We start from the raw sequence: 15200 nt of genomic DNA on the forward strand, positions 1-15200 counted from the left end.
AATAGAATGTTTCAAATCTTTATGGTTTTGCATGAGTGTCCCTTTAAGGAATAGCTTTTTTCTTACGGACAGCGGTTAACAGAGGCCAATATAATACATGGAGTAATTTATGTCTTTAGAATTCTTCTCTCAATTATATCTTGCATGTTAATGGTAAAAATGATGATTCTTTTAATTTACAAATTTACAAATGTATGAGGTTTATAATTCTATCTAAAAGTGCATCATATTTCCTCTCTCATATGCTCATATAGTGCTTTAAAACACAATACTAAGCTATGCAGTGCACATGCGCATAAGAGACAATAAAATATGGAAACAACATGACAATGTAAATATGTGTATGTGTGTGTATGCCTATATACACATATAGAGGTGATGAGCTTATAACTCCAAATGGTGCTTAAACATATGCATTTACTTGTATATGTATGTGTGTGGTACATGTACTGCAAAAGTTTTAGGCAGGTGTGAAGAAATGCTGAAAATAGGAATGCTTTCAAAAATATATATTTTAATTTTTTTTTTTTATCAATGTACAAAATGCAAAGTGAGCGAACAGAAGAAAAATCAAATCAATATTCTGTGTGACTACCCTTTGGCTTCAAACCAGCATCAATTCGTCTAGGTACACTTGCACACAGTTTTTGAAGGAACTCGGCAGGTAGGATGTTCCAGACATCTTGTAGAACTAACCACAGATCTTCTGTGAATGTAGGCTGCTTCAAATCCTTCTGCCTCTTCATGTAATCCCAGCCAGACCTGATGATGTTGAGATCAAGGCTCTGTGGGGGCCAAACCATCATTTCTAGGACTCCTTGTTAAGACAGATACTTATCCATCATGCCATGCTATCAGGGAGGCACACGACTGACCTCAGATTTATTCTGCAGCAGTACAACGTCCCCTAACATACAGCCAATGTTATTAGGAACTATCTTCAGCGTGAAGAACAACAAGGAGTCCCGAAGGTGATGGTTTGGCCCCCACAGAGCCCTGATCTCAACATCATCGAGTCTGTCTGGGATTACATGAAGAGACAGAAGGATTTGAGGCAGCCTTCATTCACAGAAGATATGTGGTTAGTTCTCCAAGATGTTTTAGAACAACCTACCCCCTTCAAAAACTGTGTGCAAGTGTACCTAGAAGAAATTATGCTATTTTGAAGGCAAAGGGAGGTCACGCCAAATATTGATTTGATTTGGATTTTGTTTCTGTTTATTTACTTTCCATTTTGTTTACTGATAAAAAATAAACTATTAACACCTCTATTTCTGAAAGCATTCTTAATTTACAGCATTTTTACACACCTGCTTAAAACTCCTGCACAGTACTGTATATATATTCTCTTTACAAGTATTCATCAAGCAAAAATGTAGCTACTGTTCCTCTTATACTGTAAATTTTGGAAACTAAAAGCCTTTTAAAACTTCCTGAATAAATGTTTTGTTAGGCATGATTAAACTTTGAAATAATGTGAACCCAGGTCTAATTTTCTAATCAGGTGAAGTGAACCTGCATTCGCTCTAAACATCCAATGTTTCAGTTTTAGTAGAGACTCTATTTATTCTTCTGCATATCATTGAATGTTTAAAATCAAATAATGTTCACTTTACTTTTTACTTTAGTAAATTAGCCATGGTGTTTATAGTTTCCAGAATTAACAGGCTTGAGGATTCAGTGGATGTAGCTAAGTATCAGATATCAGTGCGTTTAAAAAAACTGTACAGCTATTCCTTACATCATGTCATCACATAAAAACACAACCAGTATAAAAGTTGTACATTTATAAAAAAAAAAATTTATAGGAAACAGGCCTTCCCCTGAAGATATACCATATAACAAATAATGAACTTATAAATATTGCTATTCACTGCAGCATGATGGTAAGAGTTTATCTTGGCAGAGAAAATTGTATTGCTCCAATCACTTCATCTAGCTTCAGTGGTTGCCTCAGGACTCACTCTTCTTTGCTAGTCAGCTTGATAAAGGAATAAACAGCATCCAGGAGCCTCCGGAAAATCTGGAGAAGATTTTTTTCTTCCACATATGGAAGATACAAGAGCAGAGCCAATCAGCTAGCAAATGGGTGTCAGGTGACAGGGATGGCATATGCAGCTCACTGATTTTTTTGGACCCAGTCCCAACTTTCGTCATAATCTTTACGATTCTTTTCTGCCTCGATAATTTCTTTGTACCTTCTACGAAAGAATCCCATCTGAGAAGAAGAAAGGGAGAAATGCAAAAATATAAATCGTGATTAAAATATATTATCTTTCTTAAATAAAAATATATTAAAAAACATTTTACATTTGAAAACAAAACATCTTGCTGCTTGAAACAAACCTGTTGGAAAAAAATCCCAAATCTTTGCCTCCACCATGCCTATACTCACATTTACTGTCATTCCCCTACATCTCTGATCCATGCCTCTTAGTAAACATTCCGATATGTTTGAGAATGGGGTGGCTTCCCTCTCCCTCCTCACAATGTAGTTGTTAAGATCTGACTGGCCAATCATCAGGCAACACCATTGTCACATGGGCCAGGGGGCATGCTGTGCAGTGTGTAATTGGCTCCAGTACTGGTTGTTGTTGATAATGAGATCTGTTGAGCCCCAAACAGTGAGGAGGAACACAGTGCCACCCTAATTTCTCCAAAACTCTACCCAAACCCAGAAGACTGTTGTTCATTGTGACAATCTTAAAGTGCTTCTAAAAGAAGCCACCATGACAGAGATATGTTAGTTCAAGAATTAAACCGATCATCTTGCACAGAGAAAACTGGCATTTGTTTTACACCATAAGAATGTTGCAAAGTTCTGGAGTACAACTGAGACTCTTTGAAGTTGGATACTATCAATCCTAGCATACTATCAATCTTACTTGGAGAAGACTGAGGTCCAGATTGAAGTTGCCTAAGCTGATTCTGCAATTGTATCAACTTCTTTTGGGGTAGAATGACCTTGGCTTTAAATGTTTCCAGGAGAAGGCCAAGGGATGTAATTGAATCACTCCAGGGACCTCATCATGAGTGACCCATTGGATTCCATACAGCAATAGATTGTCCAGGTATCCGATGATTGATGATGAGGGAAGAAGACCCACAGATGGTGAAATGACCTTTGTGAATACTCTCAGGGCTGAGGAAAGGGGCACAAATTGATAACGGTTTTCACCAAGAGCAAAGAAAAGAAAATCGCTGATAACCCGGAAAGGTGGGAATATATAAATAAGCATTCTTTATGTCAACTGATGTTAGGAAATCTCTGCAGTTAAGAGAGGCAATAAGTGACTGAGCAGATTTCATATGAAACTTTTGAGAACATAAAACAGCAGAAATGCCTCCTTGGGTGATATAGAACTGTAGGTTTATATGAAAACCTTTAAAAAACTGAGTAATGGGAATAATAACCCCTTGGTGCTACAATCCCTGAATGGCTGAAAAAATGGTCCATGTGCTGTTGATGCACAGAAGGCTGTGAAGCAATAAAACGAGGTGGAGGACAGAGGCAAAACTCCATCATGCAAACTTTTGATACTACCTCCCATAACCATGTGTTAGTTATGTGAGCTTCCCAAACCTTCATTTAGGCCATCAGATGCCCCCCCCCCATGCTGGAGTTGGTGGGGGTGGATCTTCATGCAGAAAAAGATTTCTCTGCAGGTTTAGATCTCCTGTTTTGCCAACGTCATTTAAAAGGGGTGGAAGGAGACTTGTGGGTCCAGGAACTGGAATCTAATTTGGAGGAAGGAAAAGGACAGTTTGATGCAGGATAGGAAGGTGTGGCTGTTTCAGATTTTTGCGTAGCTGGGGTACTTTTACTTTCCTTGCCTCTAATTATTTTATCCAGCAAAGAGCAGAAATTAAGATAGTCATGATAAAGCCTAGTTACACTGTTATTCTGCAGACTAGCAGATAAACCCAAAAAAAAGGAGTCCCGAAGGTGATGGTTTGGCCCCCACAGAGCAGAGGAAAAAATGATACAGAGACATAACCTAGCTAGCATCCAGCACAACATAATTTGATGAATTAACACCAGCAGCTGTTAGATCTTAACTCAGGACAGTCAGTTAAAGTCTGAGACAAAACTGCGGAGACTAGCAAAAGTTGAAGTGTAGATCCCACAAAAGCATACTGTATATGGATCAAGAAATAGCTTCCAATTTCTTGTCAGTAGGGTTCTTAAAGTAAAAGGAAGGGCTCAACAATAAAACAAGTTTAAAATGTTGCTTCCTCATTGCCCTTCATAGATTTTTGCACAAAAAACGATGTAAATACCCTTTTCTCACCTTTTTCTATGAGGTCACAGGACTGTAAAGCTCCGGCTCCTCTGTGTAAATGTATGGCTGGCACTGATGGTGCTGGATGCCAACAGGTGATGTTACTGTTTTAAGGGATTAAGGCTCCTGCACAGTTATACAGAGAAGGTGGAGTTTTGGGGACACATTAATACATAGAGAAAAATGTAAAAAGGTATTTAGATTTCAATTTATGCTAAATGTATGCAAGGCAAATTGGAATAATATTTAGTTAGTTTATTTGTAAGCCTTTCACTCTACTTTAAAGAGTGTCTTCTATAGGAATGGTCAGAGAATTGTTAAGGTGAGACACTGGTGGGTCAATTGCAGGAGGAGTAGCCCATTTCGTGACATGATCCTCAGCAAAAGGATAGAGCACCAGAAACCATTAAAGGCAATGAACTGTTTGTCTGAGTGCTTCCAATCTTCATATATAAAATCACCGAATACGAGATGATGAGATAATACCTTGGCATAACTGGATGGACTTGTGTCTTTTTTCAACCTGACTAACTATGTAACTATAACGTGTAGGGTCTTTGAAAACCGAGCCCAGACACTGTGGTAGGGGAGGTAATGGTGGAATCTTCTAATTTTAAAGTAAAAAAAGGGAAAGACTCAGCATCAGGCAGCAAGTGCTCTGGAGGATTCTTGGCAGACTCAGAAATGTTAGGCATCTCTGCAACAGAATCCGGTGAGGAATAAGATGATGAGTATTTTACACCTTTGTGATCAAGAGGAGCAACAAGTTGCACTACCTGAGTCATAAATCCTTGCATAACAGTGGAAAACACTGCGGCTGTATGTAAGGAAAATTAATGAGCACCCGGTACTAATATTTGTAAGTTATGTTAAAAAAGGTTCTGGTTAGCAACTTCCTCTGCAGCTGCAGGACGACCGCACTTCTGTTTGGTGCAAAATTTAAGTCTACAACCAAAAAATGGGTGTGTACCTTTAAGAAAAAGGAGCTACTCAGTTTATTCAGGAGCACTTGTGGACCCTGAGCCCAATGATGTAACAGGGGTTAAAAGTTAGGCTTTGTGACCAAGTGTTACTGCAGGTGGTGCTAGGATGAATAATGTTGTTTCTGCAGCAAGAAGGTTATACTGCTGTGTAGAAAAGGCTGTCAGAGGAGCATGTGGAGAAGAATACTTCACAACACATGGTGTGCATTTAGAGACAAAAAGTGCCTAACCATCCCTGTTCACAGCAGAAACCATGAGCAATCTGCAAATGGTGGCAGGTGATGTGGCAAGTGACAATCCACATCTGGTGGCAGGTGACATGGCAAGTGACGGTGGCAAGTTAAAAATCTGCATCTGGTGAGAGGCGATGGTGGCAAGTGACATGCTGCATCTGGTGATAGGATTTGTGGCAAGTGACATGCCAAGGGCTCCCACTGATTCTGCATTATGGTGAGTTGAACCACTTCATTATATATTAGAATGTAACAATAGAAACATGCGCTTTGATCACCCTAACACCATATCAACCTTGGTGCCATGATGATCGAAACACCAACACACTAGGCTTTGCCCATGAAAAATTGCTTACCACCGGTGTGCCCCCCCCCCCCTGCAAAAAGGTTGGTGATCCCTGCTATGGGCTCTAGCCCCAGATCTTTTGCAGACCTAGCAATGCACCTGTATATAATAGTGTAGTATAGAATGCTTACATTTTCACACAGACCAGAAGCTCTTGTAATCTGCTATATTCTAAGTGCCTAGCATTTTAAAAGCTCAACCAGTCTTTCTCTGAGTAATGTCCTTTTATGTGAAGAGTGTTGGCATAAGATCTGTATTAAAAACTAAAAAAGATCTGGATTTCCCAAAGCCACATTTATTAAAGGAATTAGTGCCAAATTCAATAAAGGTGCCTTCACTTTTAGCAATGGTTAAAAAAACACAACTTGGCATGAATGTAATTTAGCATAGTAAATAAGTTGAAGCACTTCAATTATCCAATGACTTGCACATGATTTGTTTTTAAAGTGAAAACAGCTCCAGCTGATTTGCTAAACTAGGTAAACATTCCATTTGTAAGTGAACAGTCACTTTGCAAATCAACAGTTGTTACTTCTCTAGTAAATTGTTACTTTTAAATAAAGGTTCATATGTAGTTTGTGCCCAAAGTTCTCAGAAAGCTATTAACTAAACTTTTACAAGCTTTAAAGAGAATATAAAAAGATGAAACAAAAACCGTTATAATTTCAGTCATTTATTAAACTACTGTTTTTTATTAACTATTATTACTTGTTTGTATACAGTACTTATTTTACAAATAGGCATTTAATACAGCATGCTTACACAATATGCTGCATAGTTTGCAGGGTAAACTAGACTTCGCTAAGAAAGCCCAGCACTACCTGCTGACTTTGTAACTGCCTTTAACTAAAATTATACACTGATAATGTAAGACAGAGTGTGTGCAATTTCAGCCTATTTATTACACAGGCTGTTCCCACTGTAGCAGTAAATCACACTGTGAAAGTGGTGCAGAGTAACCTCAATAGCACTGTTCCAAGTAGAAAATATAAAACATGCAATAGATTTACCTGTCTAAATTAAAAAGATATTTTTGTCTGAATGTAATAAAGAAAGCATATACAAGACATCGTAAGCACTCTCAAACAGGACCTTACTAACCCTCTTGTTTTATATTATATTGTAACTGTGCTGTTTCCCCTAATTTTGTAAAGTGCTGTGCAAACAGTGGGTGCTATATAAATCCTGTATTATTATAATAATTTTAAGAAGAAGAAAAGCACTATAAATTTCTTTGGTACTAAAAGGGTTTTTCTGCTCAATATTAGAAATGCAATATGGGTGGATTCTAGTGTACTATATAGCTTGCCCTGGCATTTAGACTGTCTCCATGGTTTTTAGTGCAGTAAATTTTATGTGCTGGATTATCGCCAATAAAAAAATTAACACTGGGCCATTGTTGCATTTTTCCTTTCAGTTTCACCACTTATTTATAATGCATGTTAATGTACATAAGGATATAATATTATTTCAAAACAAAGATGATAGCAATGATGGATATGGTAAACCTTTTCATTTATTATGACCATGTGATAGAACAAGCCGGAAGGGAAGCAGGATTATTTTCAGAAAATTGTTCTTAAACCCTTTTAAACAAAGTTCCTGTGAAATGTAATGCATAGCTTTTAAAGTCTGAGTGAATGATAAAGTGAGTTTAAACAGTAATATGTTTAAAACACAGAATCACTTTTTTCAGTTGAACAATTTTGCTATTCAACTAAAAGGTTTTATCATTCTAATTTTCTTTAAAAAAAAAGGCATGGTGGTTTTTAATCCACATTTAAGCAGTAGCAGATAACAGCTTGATATTGCAGCAAACAACAGTCTAATTGGATCAATATACTGTATATTGCAGTATTGTCAACAAATATGCTTGGATATTTGAACCTTAATTGCTTCTCATCTGTCAATAATCCACGATTTTTACTCTTGCAAATGTGATTTGCAAGAGTCATATAATTAGGTAAATGTAAATGTCAGCTACGCCACATGGACATTGTCACATACATGTGAGAAGGCTGTTTTTACAAAGCCATTGTCAGGGAAGATACTTTTTTTCTCATTTTTATTTTACTGTTTTTTTGCTGTAGCTTCTGGACATCTACGCTAGACACTGGCAAACCTGAGGGTAAGGAAATGTGTAATGCCCTGTACACACGATCGGACATTGATCGGACATTCCGACAACAAAATCCATGGATTTTTTCCGACGGATGTTGGCACAAACTTGTCTTGCATACACGCGGTCGCACAAAGTTGTCGGAAAATCCGATCGTTCTGAACGCGGTGACGAAAAACACGTACGTTGGGACTACAAACGGGGAAGTAGCCAATAGCTTTTGTCTCTTAATTTATTCTGAGCATGCATGGCACTTTGTGCGTCGGATTTGTGTACACACGATCGGAATTTAACCGATCGGATTTTGTTGTCAGAAAATTTTTTAGCCTGCTCTCAAACTTTGTGTATCGGAAATTCCGACGGAAAAAGTCCGATGGAGTCTACACACGATCGGAATTTCCGACAACACAATCCGATCGCACTTTTTCCGACGGAAAATCTGACCGTGTGTACAGGGCATTAGTGTACACTGAGCCAATATGTTTTACAAGCTTAGCAACAGGACGGACAGTAATATAATATATTGAGAAGGACTGCCCCGTAACTTTCATTCATTAGAAAACTAAAATGGGCTGGCAATGGGGTTGGGTCTGGACGGTGTATGGATGAAGTTTAAAAGTGCACACAGAAGGTAAGTCGTTCCTTTTCGCTCTTGGCTCGTGCCTCATGGCTCTCTCTGTTACCATCATCGTAAGCCCTGCTGATGATACCGTGTCTAGGGGAACAACTTTGATAAGTATCTTTGATGTTCTTTTGTTATATGCTTTGTAATATCTTCCTTTAATATTTTCATGTTAGCATTTTCCTATTTTCTTGGGAAATAAATAAGACATTGTTTTACTAAGCAGTGTGTTTTTTTTCATAGCCAACCTTATATTATTGCGCAATAACTATCAGAGTTTTAATAGACTATCTAACTATAGGAATAGACAAGTTAATACATATATGGAATAAATAGAGGGAATCCATAACCAACTTCGGATAATATTTAGTTTAGATTTTATTTCAACGAGCGCTTCGCAATACGAGCTATTATTTTTTAAAAATCCTGACTCGGTTTGTGAGCATTGTCTCGAAAAACTAGCAGGATGCAAGCCTCTGCAGTGTGCAGTAACTCATTTGGCCAGAGATGCGGGGGCGCCAGTGACACTCGGGCCTGCTCGGATGCACCTGGAGCCACTCGGAAACACTCTGTTCCTGAGTGTTTCCAAGCCTCTCCGAGTGTTTCCGAGTGCATCCGAGCGGCTCCAAGTGGTTTCTGAGTGTTTCTGGTGCCCCCCCCACCTCTGGCGACATGCAGTACTGCATACAATAGAAGTCACTGTGGAACGAATTATCTGAGTTTCCATTGACTTCTATGGGGAAACTTGCTTTAATATACGAGTGCTTTGGATTACAAGCATTCTTCTGGAACAAATTATGCTCGTAATCCAAGGTACCACTGTATTTGCATTTTGCATAGTTCAATATGTATTTCAGTATTGCCTACAATTATGCTTGGAAGTTTGAACCTTAACGGCTTCCTATCTGTTGATAATCCAGAAAGGTAAGAGTCAAATCATATAAAGACCATGTAAATGTTAGCTACATACATAACATGGGTAGCGTCACATGCATGTGTGAACCCTGTATTTACCTAGAGAGTCTGCCACTGCCAGAAAGCAAACTATTTTACACCCTTTTTGTGTTGTAGTTGCCAGTCTTTCACCTTGGATGGTGGCACAGCTAAGAGTAAGAAAGGCTATAGGTGTAGATTGAGCATATGGGTTGATTTACTATTGACAAATAGACTGTTCACTTTGCTAGGGAATTATCCCCAAAGCTTAGTGAAGGAGGTGAAGTTCTGCTCACTTCCACCACCCAATCATATGCAAGCAAAACTGCTGTTTTCTATTTTCCTTGCACATGATTGGCTATTCTTTGCAAAGTGAAATTTCATCACATTCACTGAGCTCTGGGCATAATTCCTTTAAAAAGTGAACTGCCATTGGACCTTTAGTGGACCAAAAATATGTTATGCAAGCTCAGCTCACCACCATTCAGATGCCTACTTCCCTCATGCTAATGTACTTGGCACCAGATATTGTTAACATGTATTTACTATAACAGATCATAGCTGCTTGGGTCATAATGGTAGCGTGCACATATGGTTGCTTGATGAGGCATGGAAAAGGAAGACTATTTTGCTGCCAGAGAAGGTAAATGTAACTATGGTTGGTGGGTGGGGAAGATGTGATTTGTATATATGGCTAGTGAGGGATTGAAGAAATGTATATGGCTGCTCTATGCCCCTACACACACGGGCCCTTTATATTTCTGTACAGCCAATGAACAGTCTCCACTTTCTGTTCTCAAACTGCCTTTTTCCAATAAATGCTTGAATATTAATTGGTAGCTGCCCATATGTCCATAAACAAGACTTTTTAAGTGATATCTACTGTTTGTATTCTTTACCAGGGTTCACAGTTTTGTGAGTACTGTGCACAGTCAGTTGTAACATATCAGCAGTCTCTGAAGGTCTCTTGGAAAATGGGAATAGTCACACCCAAATTATGTGTAATAAACTCACTCACCAACATCCTGGCCTATGCATACCAAAAATGAAAAAAAAAATAGTGGTGGGATGGAATTCTGAAAAAGACTCCTGGGTTTTCTTTTGGTTATCATTCATCACTAAAAACAAATGCCTATAGAAAACCTATAACCTAGAAATCTGTACATTATAGGATTGCTGTTAAGTTAACATTTATATACAGCTACAGTGCTCCTGAGGAGAAGAGATTAAAGTATAATGAAGATGAGAAAAATACAAAGTCAGGATACACACCATTTTGAAAGAGAGATCCACCAAAAAGTCAGACAGCTTCAAAGTTAAGCGTAGTTGGATGCTGAACTAACACAATGAAAGTTCATCCAAAATTTCATAACAAAACAGACCTTAAGCCCTATTGCTACAATTCTAGTTTTCTTCTAGGTTTTACTTTTCTAAGTGCATATGCAAGGCATACATAAAAAGACTTGGCTCTCTCATTAAAGCAATGTGGCCAAGGTGTTATTCATTATTGGTCATAATTACTTCCAGGAACCAAACAGGGAAGCGAGTGTCACAATAACATGAGCAAGAGGATATCCATAAAAGCTGAATCAAGGAATGCCGTTTTGGAATGTCCTTTCACACAAAATAATCAGCCAGTGGAATTTAGAGGGATGCCAGAAGAAATAGCAGAAGCAACTCTATTATGAGGCTTTCAGATCGACTTGGATAACTTACTTAATGAAAAACGAATAGTACATTTTCAAGAGTATACTATAAGACATATGTTCCCCACAGTGCAATATTAAAGAGTCACATTTCCCTGCTAAGAAACTTGAATTATTCTACACATTTTCATGAAATTACTCTTTGGCTTCTAACATCTAATCATTGAGTGTTTTTATTCCAAGGTATTTATGCAATTTCCTACCACAGGTATTAATCCAAAAGCATCTGTGGGTTTTCTAACAACCCTTGAAACTTTTATGAAATGTATTATCCTCTCATAATAGAAAGCAGTGGCAAACATGCAAAAGATTACCAGCCTACAGTCCAGAGGATAATGCTAACCCAGCAGGACAGTTCTTGTTGCCACACAGGCTGAAGTAAATTCTCACTACTGGCACAAGGCAATAGTTCTGTATCCAAACAAGATTCATGACAGCCAACAACATGGCAATTTGCTTGTCAGTTCCCCCGCTTTTAAACAGCTTTCAGTCATGTAGTCAAACAGAGCAACACAATCTATCACCATCCCTGCCATATAGACATAAATATACCAATGTACAAAGTATTGGTGGTAGGTTGAATTGATCTGTACAGTTATTTAATAGATTTTAGATCTGCATAAAACTAGCTGTAGCTGCTAGTAGCATTGCTCTGTATGAGGCCAGAATAAAGGTCTCACGAGTAACAACTGTGTAATCCTTGTGTCTTCAATTCCTAATTTTCCCACAAATTAGTCATCTACAGGATGTCTTCTTCAAACTTTTAAATATATTAGTTTTTTTTATTTTTTCTAGTTTTTTCTATTTTTATATATAATAGGTTGATTAGCTCTGAAGGATATAGACACCCCTCAAAATAATGCTGCAATCAAAAATGCTGTATATTTTTACATTGTAAGCAGTAAGATATACAAATGTGAAATGCAAAAAAGACACAAGAAAACATATTTAAATTCATTTTGGGTCTTTCTTTCCTGTATATAACCTACATAGCTATTTTATTTCATGTGGTACTTTAGTTTGCAAAAGCTCCCATTATACATCTTAACTCTATGAGACACCTTAGTCTTTCAGTAGAATTCTTTAGTAGCGTAAGCTTGCTTTTTTTTTTTTAGATTTTGCAAGCAGACTCCAAAGTCAATGCAGAACCTTATGAGATCAATATAATGCCAAAACCTAGGTGATCCTTAACACTCTTCAAAAAAAAAAAAAAGAGAAGAACTCAGTCTCTTAGGTGCCCCAGATATGACTTGCAACTCAATGGCATCAAAGAAGAATACAGCAGAAGGTAAATTAGTGAATTATGTGAATATATGTAGATACAAAACCTCAAAGCTTTGGGTGAAGCAAGAAATGTTGCATGGTTTTTGTAAAATTATCTTTTTTCATGCTCCTAGCAACCCCCCATGGGTGCAATGTATCGGTTACTAAACTATGTGATTTTACTATGAACAGTGGACGAAAGTGACAGCTGTGTATGGTGAGTGATAACCATTGTAGTACCCTCTTGGTGTGAAAATTTAGCTGACTCACAGTAGCTTAAGTGGGTCTTGGTAATTGCTGTGGGTTCAGGCGGGAGGGCTCAACAGGTCAGGCTTCTATCGCCTCCCCCTGGTTTTAGAAACTACCAGAAAATTTTAGAAGCTAATGTGTGGAGGTGGGGGGCGGTGATCTGCATATTTATGAGAATCTGACCAATCCTCGGACAGGAGGCCTTGCAAGGTGGTTGGATGGGCCACCAGGCTGAAGCTAAGGATAGAGGAGGAGAAGTTGCAGAGGAATATCCACTAACCTACCTTCTCATCCAGCAGACACCCTGCCCAGTGAGCAAAGATCTGTTCAGCAGGAGGCCTGAACAGCAGTCTATGCAAGAAGCAGGATACAAGAGACACTGTGAGTACCTCTACCTGATCACCCCAGGGCCAATAAGGGATAAGGCTTCCAGATGCTATATTCAGCAGGCTTTCATGGGACAGTGTCACAGCAAACCTAAATCCCTTGCTCTGGGACATTTCTCAAGACAGCCAGGTGGGCTGGTATTTTCTACTGAGGGGACCCAGAGCTCCTACCTACAGTTAACACCTTGCTATTTCTACTAAGGGGACATAGAGCTCCCGCCAGAAGATATTTGCTACTGATCCATTAACCTCCCTGGCGGTATGATTATGTCAGATTTTTGATGCTCAAAGCAGTACAATGTTTCGCATGGAAATTTGGCGTTTTATATTGTAGGCATGTAATTCTTAGTAATTACTCACTTAAATCTGTCCAAACAAGAGTCTAGTAGACATCCCGGGTATGATAAAGTTTGAAACACGAAATCAGAAATTATAAAAAAATAAATATAAATAATTATAACAAATAATAATATAATAATAATAACATTTATTCAATAATGTAATCAAATCAAAAACACTGAAATTTGCTCAGTTGCTGAATTGTCGCTGTCGTCACTTTCAGTGTTTGATAACTAATATCCCCACAAATCACTATCACTCATTTCTGCAAGTGATTCTAATTTATTATCGCTGTTTTCTAGCTGGTCTAAAGCCCCATACACACTATGAGATTTTCTGCTGATTTTTGTCTTCAGATCTACCAAAACCATGTAGTGCAAGGGCCTGCCGATTGCATACAAATTGAAACTTCTAAGGTTTGACCTTATATTATATGGTTTTGGTAAATCTGAATGAAAAAATCAGCAGAAAATCTGATAGTGTGTATGGGGCTTAAAACCACTTTTGACGTAAAGGGGCACTTTTTAGTTGCTATGGACAATCTCAAGTTTCCAGGCAGAAAGAACAGTATATATAATATAAAAGTGCATGCAGGGCACTGGACAAAGCATTAAGGACAAAAAGGAGGTGAAATAATTTGATACAGTAATATAATCTATAAGATTACAGTGTACTGTATGTGTTTTGTGTTTTTCACTTTTTGAATTTGGCACCGGGCTCCATCCCCGTGCATCGCAACGCTCTCAGGGAACAGAGCTCGGCACTGTGATAGATTGAGCGGAGACATGGTTCGCACATACAGTGGGGAGACATTGCAGGATACTGGGGATAAGGTAAGTAAGCTGTACATGGATCCTGCGATGCAATTACGACTGTGGCTCGGGGTTACCGCTTTTGGTAATGAAAATTTACTCCGAGCCACACTTGGGAATAACGCCAGGGAGGTTAAGGACTGACATTATTCTGAAGATGGTACAGTCCAGGATCCATTTTTGCTGCAAATTTTATATAGAAAAGTTGTCCTCCAAGTTGTTGCTGAACTCAGTTTTGGACATCCCATAACCCCTCATCCCTTTCCGAGTTATATTCCCTTAAAACGTAAAAACAAGCCCAAGGACTGATTTCTGTGTCTGGATGCAAGTTGAAAAATGTGTGTTGCCTGGCTGTGCATGATTAGAGGGACCCAAAATCCAGCGGCCCTCCAGGGGGTAGTTTGGTTTAATGCCAATCCCTTGCGTGTCATTTGTTTTTCGGTATTGCTTTTGGTGGTGAGTTTCTCAGAAATTGCCCGGTTCACCCATTACCTAGCTACATCCTTTAAAGAAACTTACAAAAGAAACATTTTTATTAAAGATTAACAATAGATAATAAAGTTACTGAAATGAGTGCCCCCTAAGCTGGAACCCGATGCTAGGTTTATCTAAAGGAAAGAAGCGATGTAGAGAGCTGCACGCCTCTGAGGAAGCTACAGCAAAACATGTTAGGATGTGTGTAGTGCCGTTTTACTGGGTTCTTTTCCATGCTCCCCTTCATCACTATGGAAAAATTTATATACAAAATATTTGGTTGTTGCATTGCTTTGATCAGTGTCTATATATTCTTAGACCAAGTCAATCTAGTATACAATGAGGGTTATTTACTAAACATGGAGTGTGCAATATTTGGTGCAGCTCTGCATAGAAACCAATCAGCTTACAGGTTTTATTGCCAAAGCTTAATTGGACAAGCTGAAGTTTGA

The 15200-nt window shown here is 38.4% G+C and overlaps 1 protein-coding gene across 1 annotated transcript in view; it reads right to left on the reverse strand.

Annotated features, from left to right (window-relative positions):
• Positions 1 to 1772: 1772 nt before the first annotated feature.
• ITGA9 (integrin subunit alpha 9) overlaps positions 1773 to 15200 on the reverse strand; it is a 626511-nt gene continuing 613083 nt past the window's right edge. Inside the window, exon 28 of the mRNA XM_073630570.1 lies at positions 1773 to 2218. Coding sequence (XP_073486671.1) covers positions 2120 to 2218 — 99 coding nt within the window. The 3' untranslated portion in view covers positions 1773 to 2119. The remainder of the gene's footprint in view (positions 2219 to 15200) is intronic.

Source organism: Aquarana catesbeiana, linkage group LG05 (genome assembly GCF_042186555.1).
Source record: "Aquarana catesbeiana isolate 2022-GZ linkage group LG05, ASM4218655v1, whole genome shotgun sequence".
Lineage (NCBI taxonomy): Eukaryota > Metazoa > Chordata > Amphibia > Anura > Ranidae > Aquarana > Aquarana catesbeiana.